Below are 17,111 nucleotides of genomic sequence, written 5' to 3' on the forward strand. Positions count from 1 at the left end.
TACTGTGACTGATACATAATTAGTAACTCATTTGTTTGCCTTACACATTAAAAATTCAACATAATACACTTTTTAAAATTGTTGTACACTGCTGCAAAATACAGTTTCATGTAGTTCTAAGTAATTTTTGTTGTCTACCAGTCAGATTCATTTTCATTCCAGGAATGAAATGAAAGAGTCAAGTCTAACTTAAACAATTAAAAGGTGAAGTTACTTGGTTTAATAAATCTTGATACTTGGGTGATACTTAAAAGTGCAAACCAATTAGTGCTACCTACAGAATTGTTACTACAGAAGAAAGTGGGGCATTTCTCTTCTAAACCCTAATGTGTCTTTTTTCTGTAACACCATACTGATTAAATTCAGTAAGTTTTGTCCTAACGTGTTAGTGGCAGAGGAGATAACTTCATCTGTCTTGCTTTCTAGGTTGATGGAAATGTGAGCAAAATTTACTGTCAAAATCTTTGCTTGTTAGCCAAGCTCTTTCTGGACCATAAAACCTTGTATTATGATGTTGAACCCTTCCTCTTCTATGTCCTTACGAAAAATGATGAGAAAGGCTGCCATTTAGTTGGATATTTCTCTAAGGTAAATCCCCAGTGATTTTTTTATTTATTTTTTTCTTTTTAACATTTTTAATTTCCTGTTCTCCTTAATACTTCTGCCAACAGCAAAGAAAAATAGTTCAGAAGCTTGAAATATTTTCTATAAGTCTCAACTACAGTGTTCGTTGTTTCAAATAGAGTCATACTTTCTTATCTCAACGACTGATTCAAACAAGAATTCGTGTATGCATTCAGCTGTATCCATTGGGTTGCAGATTTTTTTGTTGTTGTTGGTTTGGATTGTTTCTGTTCATGTTGGTTAGTTGTTTTGCTTGTTTCCAGAATATTTTATGGTTTCAGTTGGAAACAAAAGATGGAGACCAGCAGGCACTTCATAGCAGTTTCAGAAAATACAACTTCCCCATATTTATGGATATAATTTTCCACTTTTATATCCTTGACAGAATGGTCAAAAAATACTTCCCTCTTCATTCCTCTCTCCTCCTTTGCAACATTTTGCTGTTTAGACAACGTATTTAATTTTTAAGATTCTGAGTAGTTAGCCTTCAAAATATTTTTATTTATATTTAGTGCTTCCTCCTTATAATTAAAAATGTGGAATTATTCGAATTTGGTACTGACTGCATGCATTTGTTCACCTTATTTGGATACCATACAAGGACAGTGGCAGGTGCAGGTAATTGCCCACTTCAGCAGTGCATTGATATACTTGATCTGTTTCTCTTTCCCACAGGAAAAGCTTTGCCAGCAGAAATACAATGTCTCATGCATAATGATCATGCCTCAGTACCAAAGGCAAGGATTTGGAAGGTTTCTCATTGATTTCAGTAAGTAAAATGTTTTATTTACATTTGCAAGCTAGGGAGCTGATGGCTGTTATAAAAGATTGTAACACGTGAAAATTGTATTTAACTTGTTTGTTTTTTGTGTTTTTTTTACTAGTAGATAATGGGATTTCTGTTTACATAGGATAGTAAAGCTCCCTCAAGTGAAAAACTTACTGCAGTTCCGTTAGTGCATTCAAGGAAATTGAGAATGGATCTCTCAGTAATATTAACTCACAGTGAATTGCTCATTAGTATAAGAGTTGTCGGACCTGTTGGAAAGCTTCAGGCACACTTGTTTAAATATATATTTGTCATTTCCCAAATCTTTAAGCTGCAATGAAATTCAGTACAAAATTGTCTGAAAAAAATCCTCGGCTGCCTGTTTGCAGTATTACTGAATCCAACTTTTTACTGTAGTTTAGAAAGGGCACGATAAGGAATTACTGTGTATTGTACGTGGTTACTTTTCGCTATTACTTACATTCTTTGAAACACTGTAGAATTATGAGACAACAGAGGTCATTAAAATACTAGGATCCTGCCCTAAAGGTGTATACTATAATGTTAAAGAGGAAATAATAGTGCATTGCAGTGTAACAGCCAACAGCAAGACAAAGACGATAGTCTGTAACTGTATAGTACTGTGTCTTGCAGTGATCTCCCCAGCATGACTATGATAGGGTTAATGAAGACACTTGGTATGTCTTTATTGTGTGGCTTTTACAAGCAGTCTTCACTCTACCCTTGTGAGTTAGGTAAGGATAGTTCTAGACCACTTAATCCACCATTGAAATGTAGCCATCACTGCGGCAGAATGTAATAGCTGTTTTGTTGTACACCTGCAACCTTTTAGGAAAGGCAGTGAGAAGCACTGCATCTTCCTGGAACTGTGGAATGAACTTCAGTCTTGCTTAGGTAGAAATTTGCAATGTTCTAGGGTTGGGTTCTCTTACAGGAGGAAGTGGGCAACTCTCACTGGGCACAACTGGTAAGTACTTCTAGGCTTTTCCATTGTTTTGCATTCTGAGTTGAAGGACTCTCAGCAGACATTATGCTGGCTGCTTGCAATAGTTAATCTACAAAACTGATAGATAGCATAGCTATGAAATGTGGGTTCCACAGAAGGTCTGGATATGCTGTGTTTCTGTGGGCCTATGCTCTGTTACTGTGCCATGTAAACTTCATCTGGAAAAATTAATAGGGTGTTCTTACCCTTGTGGAAAAATCTGGAAGCACATTGCATTGCTGAACTATTAGGATTTCTGCAACTTGCAACATGACCTGATGATAGCCTTAGCTTGAAGTTTATTTGATGCTATTCTTACGCCTTTCCTCTATGCAGACTTGTTGATCCCACAGTTGTAGGCTGCAGCTGTGTACATGCTGGGAATAGTCCTAGCTATGTATGCTGTAGCTAACAAACTGCCCACTTCGTGAACATGCAGTCAGCTCTTCAGTACCTTTCTGCAGTGTTTTCCCTTTGTTTTCTGGACAGAGATTCCCTTAACTGACTGAGAATCAGACTGTCTTGGTTTCCAGCATAATGAAGAACTAGGAGGTGACTGAGAAAGTCTGGCTTTGTAGTGAGTGTGAGGGACAAACTAAATGAAAGGTAATGAGAGAACTGTTTGTGGATGCTTTCCCCTAGGTGTAGAAAGGAAGGTAAAACTTCAAAGCTTACTTTCCTGGGTTGTATGTATATCCTTTTGCAATATAGAGGCTGAATGCCATTAAATGGGGCAGCTGTAGCTCCATCTCAACTTGAGAGTCAAAAATCTCTCCTTGCACAAAAAACTTCTAAAATAAGTTTGCTTCTTTCTATTGGATTTTTGTGTTTTTACATTCTATATTGTAATTTTACTTGACTCTTTCTCTTCTGAGAAGATGGGGTATTAAAAACCCCAAATAGTTAATATCCTAGACTTGAACAGAGCAAGTTTATCAGCTTGCAAGTAACATTTCTGGATTGTCATGTTCTCATACAGTTACTGGAAGATAAGTTGTATGCTCTGAATGTTGTTTTCATTTGTTATGCAGGTAACACATCTAAATTGCTTTATTTTGAATTCTATGAAGACTCACTGCTACTTGTCTTTTTATAGCAGTAACCAGAACAATTTTTAGACTAAAATTATAAAAATGTAACTGAGCAAATAATTTTCAGAAAATCATAGTTATAAGCCATGAAAGGGAAGGTGTCAAGAACTGTGTGCAAACAGTTGCTTGCATTACTTTGTATATATCTAGACGTTCAACAGTTAGAAAGGCAGGAAAAGATGCAGCCTTAAGTCACTACACAGCTGCTTCTTTGAAAGCAGTCTGGTGAAAATGTAGCATGTGGAGCAGAATTTGCTTCCTGGTAGGTATGTAAAATGTATTTGTTCAGATTGTGATGCATTCTTTTGTTGTGAACCAATTTAATCTATACAGATAATACAAATACAGCTAGGTCAATGTGGTCACCCGTAGAATTGAAGGAAAAACACTTTTATTTTGCCAAAAGAAAAATGAGTGGGTTTTGGCCACTGATTTTTGTTTTAAAGTTTTTGCTAACTACATTTTAACTTAGCTGTATTTCAAATAGAAACTGATAATATTGTTATTTCTGACTCTGTAGACACCAACATAAATCTTTAAGTCTGTCATTTCAGGAATCTGTTGTCTCACATGTGACAAAAAGATTTTTAGGAAGAGTACTTGAACTTTTGTGAGAAGAAAACCTATTGTAAAATGCTTGAGTTCTCTAGTCTGTCTTCAGCGAAAATTTAACGTGTAGTTTTCTGTATGTCATTGGTTACTTAGATAAGCATGTTTTTAAACCACAATGCATGTATCCATATCTGTTCTGTTTTTTTAAAGCCTGGAAAATTTCAGAAGCTTATTTGTCTATTTGGTAGAGAAGTTAGTGGTTTTGACTGTGATTAAAAACTTGTTAGGCTGTTAAAAAACAGAATAAGAAACGTTCCAATTACTTTTGAAATTATGAAACTGATTTGTAAAATTGCAGGATTGATACTGCTTCATCTTGTTAAATTCCCTTCAAGACAAAAAGCAGTTCAACCTGTTTTTTCTGGAAGCATGTCATACTGAATAGTATAACATACCTTGCATAAAGTAATTTCCTTTACTCTGTGTATGCTTTATTGAATATTATTTTATAACAATCTGTTGACTATTCATGTAGGGAACATAATTTTTGCTTGGAGTATAGCTAAGTGTACAAAAGCAGCTCCTGAAAATGAGTAAGGGTCTTAATTTGCTTGTTATATTTACACTTCCTTGCTGTTTACAGGACTGATAGTTCTTGCCAAACTGCTTAGGTTTGGGTATTTTGTTTTGTTTTCATTTCCTTGTTCTGGTATTCTGTGAGGCGATTGGATTGTGATTGTAGGGTTATACTTGAAGGAGATTTCTGCATCAATCTTTTGTATTTGATATAAATGAAATTTTGGAAAGTAGACTCCAGCTTAAATTCACAGTATCACAGTATATTAGGGGTTTGAAGGGACCTCAAGAGATCATCAGGTCCAACCTCCTGCCAAAGCAGGATCACTACTTAGGATAGTCCGCACAGGAATGCGTCCAGGTGGTTTTTGTAAGTCTCTGGAGAATGGGACTCCACAGCCTCCCTGGGATGCCTGTTCCAGTGTTCTGCCACCCTCACTCTAAAGAAGTTTCTCCTTCTTCTCACTGCATATCCCTACAATTGCTTGTCTACATGAAACCCTTTAAGGGCTTGCATATGAAAAAGGTGACTCACTTAAATATTTGGGCTAAAAGTGGAGGAGTAAGGACAGATGTCCTTAAAGGTGTTTTTAAACTTGGATATGCACTTCTTACTAAGAGATGGTGATGGGGCTGTGAATAGACAAAAAAGGATGGATGCCTTTGTACAAGTGCATTTATGAATTCTTTCCAGTTTGCACTTGTTGCAGAAGAACTACATCTCTATGGAGGCTTAGGGCACAGTCATGCAGAAGTTGTAAGCACTGTGAATTGAGTCCAGAGGCACAAAAGCTGTCCCAGATAACATAAACTTGTATAAGAATGAGGACAGTTGGTTTATTTCTTACTGCCAAGAGTTTTTGAGGGAGTTTTGAAGCAAGCTGAAAAAAACTGCACGGCATAAAATCCCTAGGATAGCCATTATGCACAGTCTGAGAGTGAGAAGTAAGAGATTCTCTTCTCTTTAATGTAATTCTGCACTGCTGGAATTTTACCCCACAAATTTGGTGAAGAGCTGGTCTATCCTGTAAAATCAGGGGGTTTTGTAAAAAGGATGAGGTTTGATTTCTGCTAAGATTGAAGGAAAACATGAATATCATTAAAAGCTAAACCTGCTTATTTCTGAATATACTTTGTTCAAACGGCATTTTCTCTTCTAGGATCAACTTCATACTTTCTCATGGCTCCAGTACTTTAAGTGCTCTGTCTTCCGATACAGCAAAAAGATTAATTGTGATGGAAAGTGATAATTCATTTTTATTTAGTGAGAACTAGTAATGAACTAACATGAGGCCTCTATAGGGCTGAGAGATGATACAAGCCTTTGAGAAAATGTCATGCCTCTTTTGAAGACTAGTAGCTTTTTAAGAATGCAAAATATGTGTGGAATTAACTGTTGGAATAGAGTGGAAATGTTGTTATATCAGTGAAGGAAGAGCCTTGGAAAAGGTGATAGATTTTTCTTTACTGAAGAGCTTTCATTTTTTGGTAGGAAGCTGGGATGATGCAACTGATTAAAGCAGTTACAGTATGGAAATGATGTTATTTGTCCTTTTAGGAATACTTGAACACAGAAACTATGACCAAATATTAACAAAAGCACTTGAAAGACAAAGAGGGCAGGAGGAATGAAAATACATAGGTTTTTTTTCTTTATTTTGATTAATTCACACAAATTCTTGCCTTAAGCTTGCACTAAGTAGCTATGTAGACTTGCTTTGTAGTAACAGGTTGAGGTGGTAATGCTCAAAACTGCATTCAGACAGAAATAACACACAGACCTTGAACTGAGAACTTGCTCTTTTTACTAATTAATAAACTAACTTCCAGACAAACAGCACATTGGACAAAAAAGCCCAAACCAACCAAACAAAAATTAAGTGGATGCTGTAATGGAGCAAATCTATTAGGAGATACCAGAAGTGTGTTCAGATGTATGTCATACAAGTTCTGGTATGCTTATGAAACTCCTGGCAATCACTTCTGACACCTGTCTGCTGTTCAGAGCTAGACCCAAGCTGCAGTGGGCTGTAAGTGGTTTGGTCTACTTCTTTAGTATGTGTTTATATAGAATTGATAGTCTAAATCCCTTAATGGAGTCCTAGGAAACAGAGAATTGGCCAGAAAGTACTATTTTTGGGAAAACTACTTTAAGAAAATCAAAAGGAAATTTTTTTTTATGTAGAGGTACTTCAATCAAATATGGATATGAAGTAGAATATAATAGACTTAACCAGATTGGAAGAGACCTTTGAGATCATCGAATCCAACCTATCATCCAACACCATCTAATCAACTAAACCATGGCACCAAGCGCCCCATCAAATCTCTTCCTAAACACCTCCAGTGATGGTGACTCCACCACCTCCCTAGGCAGCCCATTGCAATGGCCAAACATTCTTTTCAAAGTGGAAATAACATATGAAGAACAAAGGTGTCTGTAGAATGATGAACTCCTGCAAACACCCTTACACTGTTGTTTTCCAAAATCAGATGTTAGGTTGTTTTATGGCTTGTTGTAACAATTACTGAAATATGGCAGATACACAGTCTAGGAATGAACACTTTAAAAAGTTGTTTACAGTTCTACAGTTTTGTAAACAGAATTTAGACTGGGATGAAATGGGACCATATATATATATATATATGTTTTTCAAAATAACATCTATTTTAACCAAGAGCATTTCAGCATTTCCTTTCTCACATTGCAAACCTGAAAGATTTTGTTACTGCTGAGAGTGTGGCAAACAACAGAGGGTGAGAATGGGAGGTTGAGGATGAAGAATAGCAGGCTTCTTTTTTATTTATTTTTTTGAATAGGATTTATAGGAAAAATGTATTCTGAAACCACTTACAGAGTCAATGACACAAATTTAAGACTGTATAAAACAGGCCTGTGTCATTTATTACCTTTGGTGGCCCATATTGAATAATTCTGTTTGGGTATTTTTACTACTGAGTTAGTTGTGTACCCCATTACAGGACACTCTGCCAATCTTCTGATTGGTTTTGTTGGTGTGATTACAGGTGTATGGCCTCCAAACAAAAGGTTGAATTACCTGGCTTTTTTCTTCTGTAAGAGGAAGTTGAAAGTGTTTGTGGGAACAGTGAATTTGTGAGGGAGTCTAAATGCTGCTGCTTGTTTAATGTTCTTTTCTTCATGATTGATTATGTTGCTGACCTGAAGGCATGAATTTGGCCTCTCCTAAATAGCTAATAAGGAACATTCTGTCAAGCTGACGTTTAGATGAGGGGGAAATAAAGATGGATTTTTGAATCAAGCTTTGTTGACTTAAGATTATTCCAAGAAAATCAGCCTCTTGGGATTTCTTGGCATAGTTTTTAATATAGCTTTGAAACACTGTGCATTTATCAGAACAACAAAAGAAGGCATGTCACTTGAGATGCAGAAGCTAAGACTATTTTAACTGAAGAGCACTGTTATTTCAGATAGCACTGAAAACAGCTAAAAGACAAGGCCAAACATGGTAACAATGAAAGCAAATGTTTGTTGGACAACAGTATTTATAGGGCATTTGTGAACAGGAGAAACCATCTGCCAAAGATGGGTGGTTGAAAACAGATTTCAATTGAGTAGTATATGTCTTTAATCGTAAGTGCTTTGTACTTTCTACTGCAGAAAGTAATGCTGTTGTAGGTCAGTGGACAAAATGGGTATTTCATAGCCTGTTGCCCTGTTGTTGAGGCACAGTGAGACATCTCACCTCAATGAGCTAACCTTGTGGCGTTATTAACATGTCTTTCTTTCTCAGTGTCATCACTTCTGTCAGATAGTTCTGCCCTCTTGTGAAGAACTGTATTTTTGTTTATTTCCTGCTGTTTTGAGCAACAGTACGTATTTATCAGATTGGCACGTATTGGGCCTGGCTTTTTGAAGTGTGCTGTAGTAGGTGGGATTTCATGTTCAGTGCTCGGTAGATAATGTATGCTTTTTAATCAGGTAGTTTATGTATGTGCTAGCTAACAGGTTATCAAGAGATTCCTAACAACCTCCTTCATCTCTTGGTTCTTTCTAAAGCTTACTTGCTTAATTCCTTGTTCTGTGGCATGATTTATTAGAGCAAATGAACAGCAATGACATTTTGCTGCTTCACAAATGCAATTTTCGTCTTCCCTTGTGTCTTGCAGGGTGTCATGACCACTTACCTGAGTAAATACAGTATTTGCAGTGATGTCCTAGATGCACCTTTTTACTTCTAAGTATTGACTGCCTATTTTGCTTTTATTCACATTCTTAAGTTCTGCTAATCTATCTTTTGTACGTATGAATAAATAGAAAAATCTCTTTGACAGTGGAACTTGGCTGTCTGCTCTAAAACTGTTAAAAACATCTCTGATACAGTTTTGGTCCAGTGCATCTGTCACTTTCTGAGTGGGATAAGAATTTTCCTGTTCCCTGAATATGGGAGAATTGTGTTAACCTGGCTGTTAACATTCTAGGTGAGAGTCAGAGCTTAATGGTATGGATGCCTTCTGTCTGTACTGGCTGCCCTCAGTGCTATGTAAAGGTTCTGGGGATACTATTTGTTATATTAGGCATAGCTTCTTGGGTCCACCTTATTATCTGTCAATTAAGTCTTGTAGGAGTGTGTAGAGCCTATAAAAAGGCAGTCAGTCTTTTCTAATAAGTGCATTTGATTTATTTTTAACAATGGTATCTGTTTGCTGTCAACAGTAAACACCAGAGAGTAATGGCAGTTCTTAATGGAAATTCATTCAACAGTTACAGCTGTATAAAGAATTTACTGTTCAGTGTTACTTATTTAATAATTTAAAAATTTAAAATAATAACTTAAAGCATTGACTATAAAATTCAGAATAATCCAGCCTTGTTAATAATTTTCTAAACTACTTAACCTCCTGCCTAATGTATTCATCAGTCAAGACTGATGCCCTCTTTGCACGCAAGTCTTGCTTTTGAGGGTACTTCAGTTCCCTTCCTCTTGCTTGTGCTTTCACTCTGGTTATAAGTAGTCCATTTTTTGCATAGAATCTCCACTCAAGGGGTTTGCTAGCAACTGGCACAGGTAAAATAAGTGTTAGCCAATTAATTCACTCAAAGGGTACCTTTTGTTAGTCTGACTGTAATACAGTCATCTTTACCTTTCCTTCTTTTCATGACGGGCGTTTGTTTAGCTCTGACCTCTTCACTGAGGCTTTCTGTAAAGGAACCAAAGGTTTTGGGCCCCCTGTGTTGAGTTTACTTGAGGATGTGGAGAAGAATGAGAGCTGATATTTCTTGTAACAATAATGAGAGACTCTTTGGCTTACTCTGTTCGTAACGAAGAAAGCTTTTCTTTAACCAGACAAAGGAGAAGAGGGAATGTAGCAGGTTGTTCACTGATCTAAGCATCTCAAGTAACAGCTAGTCTTTCCTCTTTTTTTTTTTTTTTTATAGTGTTTGTGTGGATCTTGGCATTGGGGTCCTTTGAAGCTGCCTCAAAAGTGCTTTCAAAGAGGATACTAACACCTATTTAAGGTCCTCTCTCTTTGACCTTCCTCCCATTGATATAGATAAGAACAGTTCAGAGGCACAGAGAATAGTTATGGGGAAAAAAGAGGTAACATGAATTAGTTTTAGGAATTTTAAGGCTTAATAAGATCCCTCTTTCACCTTACCTATTTCTGTCTTCCACTCCTGGTCATACCTCTGAACTTGGAATGCTGAGCTGTCCTAACTGCATTGAGCGGTCCTGTATGAATACTCAGCAGTTCTGATTTTTCCAGCTGCTCTATTGAACCTCTGTCTTCACAACTTGTTCATATAATTTCAAAGCAAAGTCTTTCATGCCTTATAAGACAAAAGGAAGTCTCTTAGGATAACTTGAAATGCTGGCTTGGGGGTTATCTTCACTTTAGATACTGATGTATTATAAAAACAGTTGCTACGTTGCTCTTCTTTCAGATCTCTGGCTTGATACAGAACATTAGATGAAAACAAAGAGTTCTTCCCTTTCATGTTAAAGGATTTGTTTTATTTGGTTATGTTTCAAACAAAACAAAGTTTAATGGAAAAGTACTTGATTCTATCTGTCCAAATCTGATAATTCATTTGTGGGAGCTAGCCTTTAAAGAGGCTGAGAAGAACTCAGAGCATGAAGGGATGAATAGTTCACTGGTTGCTGCTTTTGTTCTGGATACTGTTCTCATGAATCTGTTTTCTTCTGACGCAAATATTAATAAAATATAAATAGGACTTGAACAGTGTTGATTACATAAGGGCAGTCTTGGAGCACAAAGTATTGCTTACAACTTTCAGAAAAGCTCTGTTTCATGACTGGGAGTCTCTGAGAAGTAGATCTCAAGCTGCTTCAGACTTCTGGCAGTAGTTTGATTTTGTTGTAGCACTCGATCTGCTCAAGATTTTCAGCAGTGCATTTGGCACCATTAAAGTTTTTATCTGGAAAGCTTTCATACTTGGTTACGTCTTCTGTGTTAGAGTTATTGCGGTGGTGTTGGAATACCTTTGCTGTGTGTGAAAGTGTATGTAAACATTACATGTGTGATTAGGATGTACATGCATAACTTTGAACCTGAGATAGGCAGGTTTAAGTTACACAATGAGTGAGGAAAAGCTTACAAATCCTTACATAGAATACAATTCCAAATTACAAATCATACTGAAGTCCTGGATGCTGGCATAGCATTAGTTTCCCATTTTACTGATGTGGCATGTGTGTGTTTCTAAATGGACTTCTGCTGTGAAGGCTACATCCAATTGAACACTGGAAACAGGTCAGTAGACTAATACCTAGTTTTATAATCCAAACAACATGCTCCTATTTAACTTCCATTTTCATTATATCAGTACATGGCTACCCTGCAGCAGCTCTGGTCAGTGGTGATTTTTTTCATCTGACTACACTAGCAGGGAGACTTGGTCAGTGGACTCCAATGCTGACTGCTTAAGTGCATAATTTTGAGGTGAATAACGCACAGGATCCAAATCCTTAATTTCATGTATTGTTACTCTAATTTGCAGTGGAGTTAATCTGTACAGCAGGTGTCTGAGTTCCATGTGTTCCTGTTTATTATATAATTGCTCTGGATCAAGTGATTAGTTCAAATATTTGAGAGTTTGTTGTCTGTTATTTAAACAGCTGTGAGTGTATATTTAGTTTTTAGAGAGCATTCATGCTAGATAAAATACTTCCTGATACAAAAATAGTGTTTCAGAGGGGTGGAAACACTTCTACAATGTTAATATCAAACCACAAAGGTGTTGAAACTTTCCCCAACCTTTCCGCAACCAAGATAGATTCTAAGTAATCTGAGAATATATATGCCTCTTGGTGAGGTTTCTTATAATTGTCTGTCTTAACACTTCATGGAAACCCATACTTGTTTAAAGTAATTTATTTTGCTTTTTCACAACAGTAGAAAACTGTACAAATGCAGTGACCTTTGCAGCAAACTCAGTACACTGAAAAGCATAGTAAAATATTTATATTAGCTTCCTGTACTGAGCAATATTCAAACTATATGGTAGGAAGTAGAACAAGGTACTTAATTTTAAAGCTATGTGATAGTGGTCATAGAGAAGTAAGGATAGTTCAGTAAACTGGACCTTCCAAGCAACCCAATGACATCTGCTAGTAGAATACACCCTGTAGTGACCATGAGATGGTAGTGTTTCAAGTTGTCAGGGAAGTGAGGCAACTAGGACACCAAGGCCCAGAATTTTACCTTGTTTAGAGAACTGTTGAGTGAGGTCCTAGAAGGGCACACACGTCCCTGCTGCTACATAGAGGAGGCATTGCATGACAATGTGGAGATGTGGTGGAGGTCTGAGGTAGTCACATGACGTCTTGTGAAACTTCTACTGTTAGCATTGGATTAGCTCGTGGTAGGAGAACTTGCTTTGCCAAGTAAACTTTAGGAAGTTTGGAAGTGTAATGCTGCCAGGAGGCTGACATTTAAGCGCAGCATTGCATGGGAGCATTTTGAGCTGGACTTGATGTACTACTAAACAATGGCAGCTTTCTTCAAGCCTGTTCATAGGATCAGTGATGAATTGCTATTGTTAATATAGCTGAACAGGTCCAGAAAGGTAAAATGGTATGTGGTTATGCCTTAACAACAATTTTGTGTAGCTGTTCCAATTAATTTGGTTGGGGTGGCTTTAGTGTGTGATGGGAGGACAAGCATGTCCTTTAAAGTGGCAACAGTGCTTTGTTTTGTCCTTGATTCACAGGCAGTAAAGCCATTTCCAGTTCAGCTGCTGAATAGCAGTACATACAGATAACATGTCTTGTAGGCAAACTGATGGTAGTGACAGTTTACCTTACTATGAATTTTGTATGCTGTAGCAGCTCACTAGCTGTTTCATGACTCTCTGAGGGGTGACAACCTGACAGTTGTTCTAAGTTGTATTGTTTCTGTTTGTGAGCTGAAACCAGTTTTTAAAATGGGCTTTCTATCTAGTCAGGAACTGCTTAAGTTGGCCTTTGTGTTTTGCTGAGAGGTGAATTCCAGTGGCAAGAGAGAATTAATTTTGAAAGCTAAGGTTAATAGGTTTGAATTTCATTCTTCATATGATTTATTCTTCATCCTGATCCTCAGTCATTGCCTATTAGAAGCATGCTGTTTGACTTTCTGGATTTAAATTTGATAGAAATATTATTCAAATGTAATAGTATAGTGTCATCTGTTTCTGGGCATTTTAATACATAAGCAATAAATTAATGCTTTTGCAGTGATACTTCTCTTAAATTTGGATCCTTTCTACTTGAAAAGGTGGAGAGTCATTTTCTTTCATGTAAATGAAGTAAAAATTTGCAACAGAAACTTTCCTCTTGGAAGCAAGATACCATGATGATGATCCAGCAGTTTTACTAGGAAGTATAGAAGAGGATAACTTAAAGTATTTGTGAGGGGAAGCTGTCTTGATGAAAACCTTATGAACAGAATCATGATTTCCTATTTGCCAAGTCCAGTCTTGCTCAAATTCCAAAAGTGGCAGCATTATCACTGAAAGATAGTTTCCTAAACCACAAACTCTCAGATAAATTTATTGTAAATTTTTCAGTGTGAAGTATTATTTCCAGCTTTTGTAGCAAGCAGATCTACCCTTGCTGAAATGTAGAGTTTAAGAATCCCTACTATCGTAGTTCACTTTAAAGACTTTTCATTTTTAGCCTGCCTAAGTCAAAAACAATTGTGGGTTTGTTGCCAATAGCATAGGAGAAAGGAACTGCAACTTGTAAGTATTTGTCCAAATACAGAATGGGATTCAGTACTCTGTTGGCCATTCAGGCATGATTTGCTGATTCTGTCCATTTCTGCTGAAGGCAATGATATGTATTGCAGTGTGATACAATGAGGTGAGAGATTTTCAGAACAATAATGAAACATCACGCATGATGTCCTCATGAGTGAGTTGCCTCTCTGGTGTCATTCCCTCTTGTTAGCCTGTAAGCAGTGAAGTTAAAGGAGTGTAAGAATTGTGGTAGATCAGTACAGTGTCCATTACATGTGGCATTGTGAGGCTGAGCTGTCAGATGGTCTGTTGAGGTAACACGTGGATAGTAGACCACAAGAAATGATACTAGACAGTCAACCTATGGCATCATTTGGAATAGATTCTGTTGAAACTACCTCAGGATGCTCTGGGTGGATTGTGTTCTGGTTATGTTGAATTTTCAGTAAAATGTAGTACTAGTCTGCCCTGTGGGGGTTGCAAGTGATGTCCTTCATGAAAAAAGGACTAATACACTTACTGTACAAGCCAAATAGAGCCCTCTATTTTACCTTCTTTGAACCTATTCTGCTAGAATTTATTTTCTAAAGTGTGGATGCTAGCCAACCAACTATTGCTTACTTTTAAACTAGACAAAGTAGTCTTTGTGTTTAATAGAAAATGCAGCATTTCTAAAGTTGTTCCAGCATGTTGTGTGTGTTATGTTTGGGTTTTTTAATGGAAATAGTGAATGTAATTACATCAAAAATGCTATTCAGAGCTTTCATATTAGCTATGTTCTCTCGCTTCTCAGGTGACTAGAAAACCACTAATGAAGTGTTCATTCAATCCTGTGCAATATACGTATCAATGTTGAACAGCTACTGTGTGTAACTCAGGCACAGTTAAATTGCTCCGCTTACTTGGAAACCTAATGGCTATTGTGGTCAGTCTTAAACACACTCAAAGAAACAGTTTTTTTTTTTGTTTGTTTGTTTTTTTCTGGTTTTCTGCATAAAAGTACTAAAGGACTAAAAGGGGGTTGATACTATCCCAATTTTTAGATGATTTTCAGGACACAGCTAGGCTATAAGATGCAGTTCACATCAGTACCAGACATATTAGTGGAAATGACAACACAGATTAGTACTATTGAGCCCATGTGAATGGAGGAAGGAGGTGGACTCTGTGCTACTTGCAGAAGGTACTGATACTTAGCAAAGCTTACCAACCTCTCAGAAAATGTCAACTGATGTGGGGATGGTACACATCTGATGAGTTCCATTTGTTTGGAGAGAGCCAAGGTAATTCTGTTTGTGTGTTAGTTTCTCAGGATAGTTGCTTGGTCTAGTCTATCCCTTGGATTTTTTCTATTGGTCTCTGTTAGAACAGAGTACTTTCAAGTTGGATGCCTGATCTCATATTTTTTTGTTTAAAGAGATAGAACTAAGCGTTCCAGAATCAGTAGTTAACTAGCTGAAAGTTTCTGGAGAATGGACACAGAGGTACTAAAAGCATTGTTTTCATGTAATTGTGACTGCTGTAGCTGTTTCAGAGGAGCTACATGCTAGAAATGCTGTAGATTGAAATTACAACATACTGCTCAAGTTGATTTCTTTAAATATATGCTTTAATGTATGATTATCCCCTAAATTTGTTCAATGCATAATATATATATTTTTTTTTACATTAACTTTCTCAGACTGAAGTTCTTACTGTTTTAAATCTTGAATAAGATTTACATGCAATTTACGGCCTTTGATTTTTTTTTTTTGATGTGACGTGTTGCTTCACAATGAGGCTGGAGATAAGGCAAGAAATCATTAATGGTATTTTGACTATTTAATTTTTGTGACACTATCATTCATACCCAGAAGATAAAACAAGTAGCTGTTTCTTTAGATTAGGTCTTAAATTTTATTGTGGGCTTTTTTGTGTCCCATACAGTGACATTTATATGTATATTTATATTTATATAATACATTTATTCTTGGGGGTTGGGTGGGGAGAAGTTGCATTTTTGTCCTCTGAATGTTGCTGCTGTTCATGGTCTCATATCAGAGGTTTCAGTTAAAGAAAGTTCATTCAGGTTTCCTGTTTGAGACCATCCATTATTAAGAGTAGGTAGGCACAATGACACCGGGGGAATCTGTTTAACAGGGGCATATTGTACTCATTTCAGATGCTTCAGGATAGATACACGAGCTACCAAGATCAGTGTTTTTTATTTACCTGCAACTTAGATCAATTATTTGGCGTCTCTTTGGTAAGTTTAATTTAATAGATGTCATTCAAATCACAGAATCTGTTAAGAGAAACCTTCCATTCAGTGCTCACTACATGTAACCAGAGCTATTGCCTCTGATTCCTATTTCTGATCCTGTAGAATGAATATCTTGGATAAGCATAGGTTGTAATCTAGAGTGGTAGGAAAAGAATGCCAACAGATGTTACTGCCATGCAGGTGAAGTTGCATTGCTTTAATGAAGAGTAAAAACTATATGAAAATAGCCAGGAAGAACGTGTCTCAAAGTTCCCAGCCATTGGAAGGATCTGATGAGCAAGGATACGCTAGTAAAACACTAGAGCTACTTGTGGTTTCCTAACAATTTATTCCAAACTCTTGATGGTGGTTTCTTAGTAAACCTTGTATGATGTTTACTAACAGAAAAGCAGAGAAAGAAAATTCTTGCCAAAGTAATTTTCAAGTATGTAGAAATACATGAGTGAAATGCAGGTCATGCAAACAGCCTACAAACACTTTCTATTAGTGCCCAAATGTTCTTGAATGTGAAGTTGGTAGATTAAACTGTAAAGTTACTTTAATCAATTTTAAGTTCTCCTCGTGGATTTATTTTTAAAATCTAGGTTATTCTCCCTGGTTTTTAATTGAGACTTTCTCAATACTTGTACTGCTGCAGTTTTACATGTTTTTCTGTAGGTAATGATGTCTTGGCATAAAGCTTGTCTTTCTGTGTTACAAACAATCTGATGGAAAATTTCTTCTTGGTGTGTGTATAAATGCTTAGGTCTCCATTTGTGCAGTTGGAAGTAAACCAACAATTCTTTACCTTCAAACTATTCAGGATGCAATGTGGTTTTGAATGTGAACTTTGGCTTTTTCTGTCAGTGCCGGTTACATAATACTAAGATGTGTCATCTAGTTAAAAAAAAAAAAATACACTGTGACTTTAAAACACCCTCCATTTCTTAAGTTTTAAGGTAATGTTTCTTCTGTAACACAGAAAAAAAATTATTTCCAGTAAATTTATTACTTGCCAGTAAACTTACCTT

At 36.6% G+C, this 17,111-nt stretch overlaps 1 protein-coding gene across 6 annotated transcripts in view; it reads left to right on the forward strand.

Moving 5' to 3' along the window:
- Positions 1 to 17,111, forward strand: part of KAT6B (lysine acetyltransferase 6B) — a 99,816-nt gene that overhangs the window by 70,445 nt on the left and 12,260 nt on the right. For all 6 annotated transcript variants that reach the window (XM_068139854.1, XM_068139852.1, XM_068139856.1 and 3 more), the window contains 2 exons: positions 427 to 588; positions 1,300 to 1,393. In XM_068139854.1, the coding sequence (XP_067995955.1) occupies positions 427 to 588; positions 1,300 to 1,393 (256 nt within the window). The remainder of the gene's footprint in view (positions 1 to 426; positions 589 to 1,299; positions 1,394 to 17,111) is intronic.

Source organism: Melanerpes formicivorus, unplaced genomic scaffold, assembly GCF_026170545.1.
Source record: "Melanerpes formicivorus ecotype bairdi unplaced genomic scaffold, bMelFor1.0.p_v2 SCAF_6, whole genome shotgun sequence".
In the NCBI taxonomy this organism is placed as follows: Eukaryota; Metazoa; Chordata; class Aves; order Piciformes; family Picidae; genus Melanerpes; species Melanerpes formicivorus.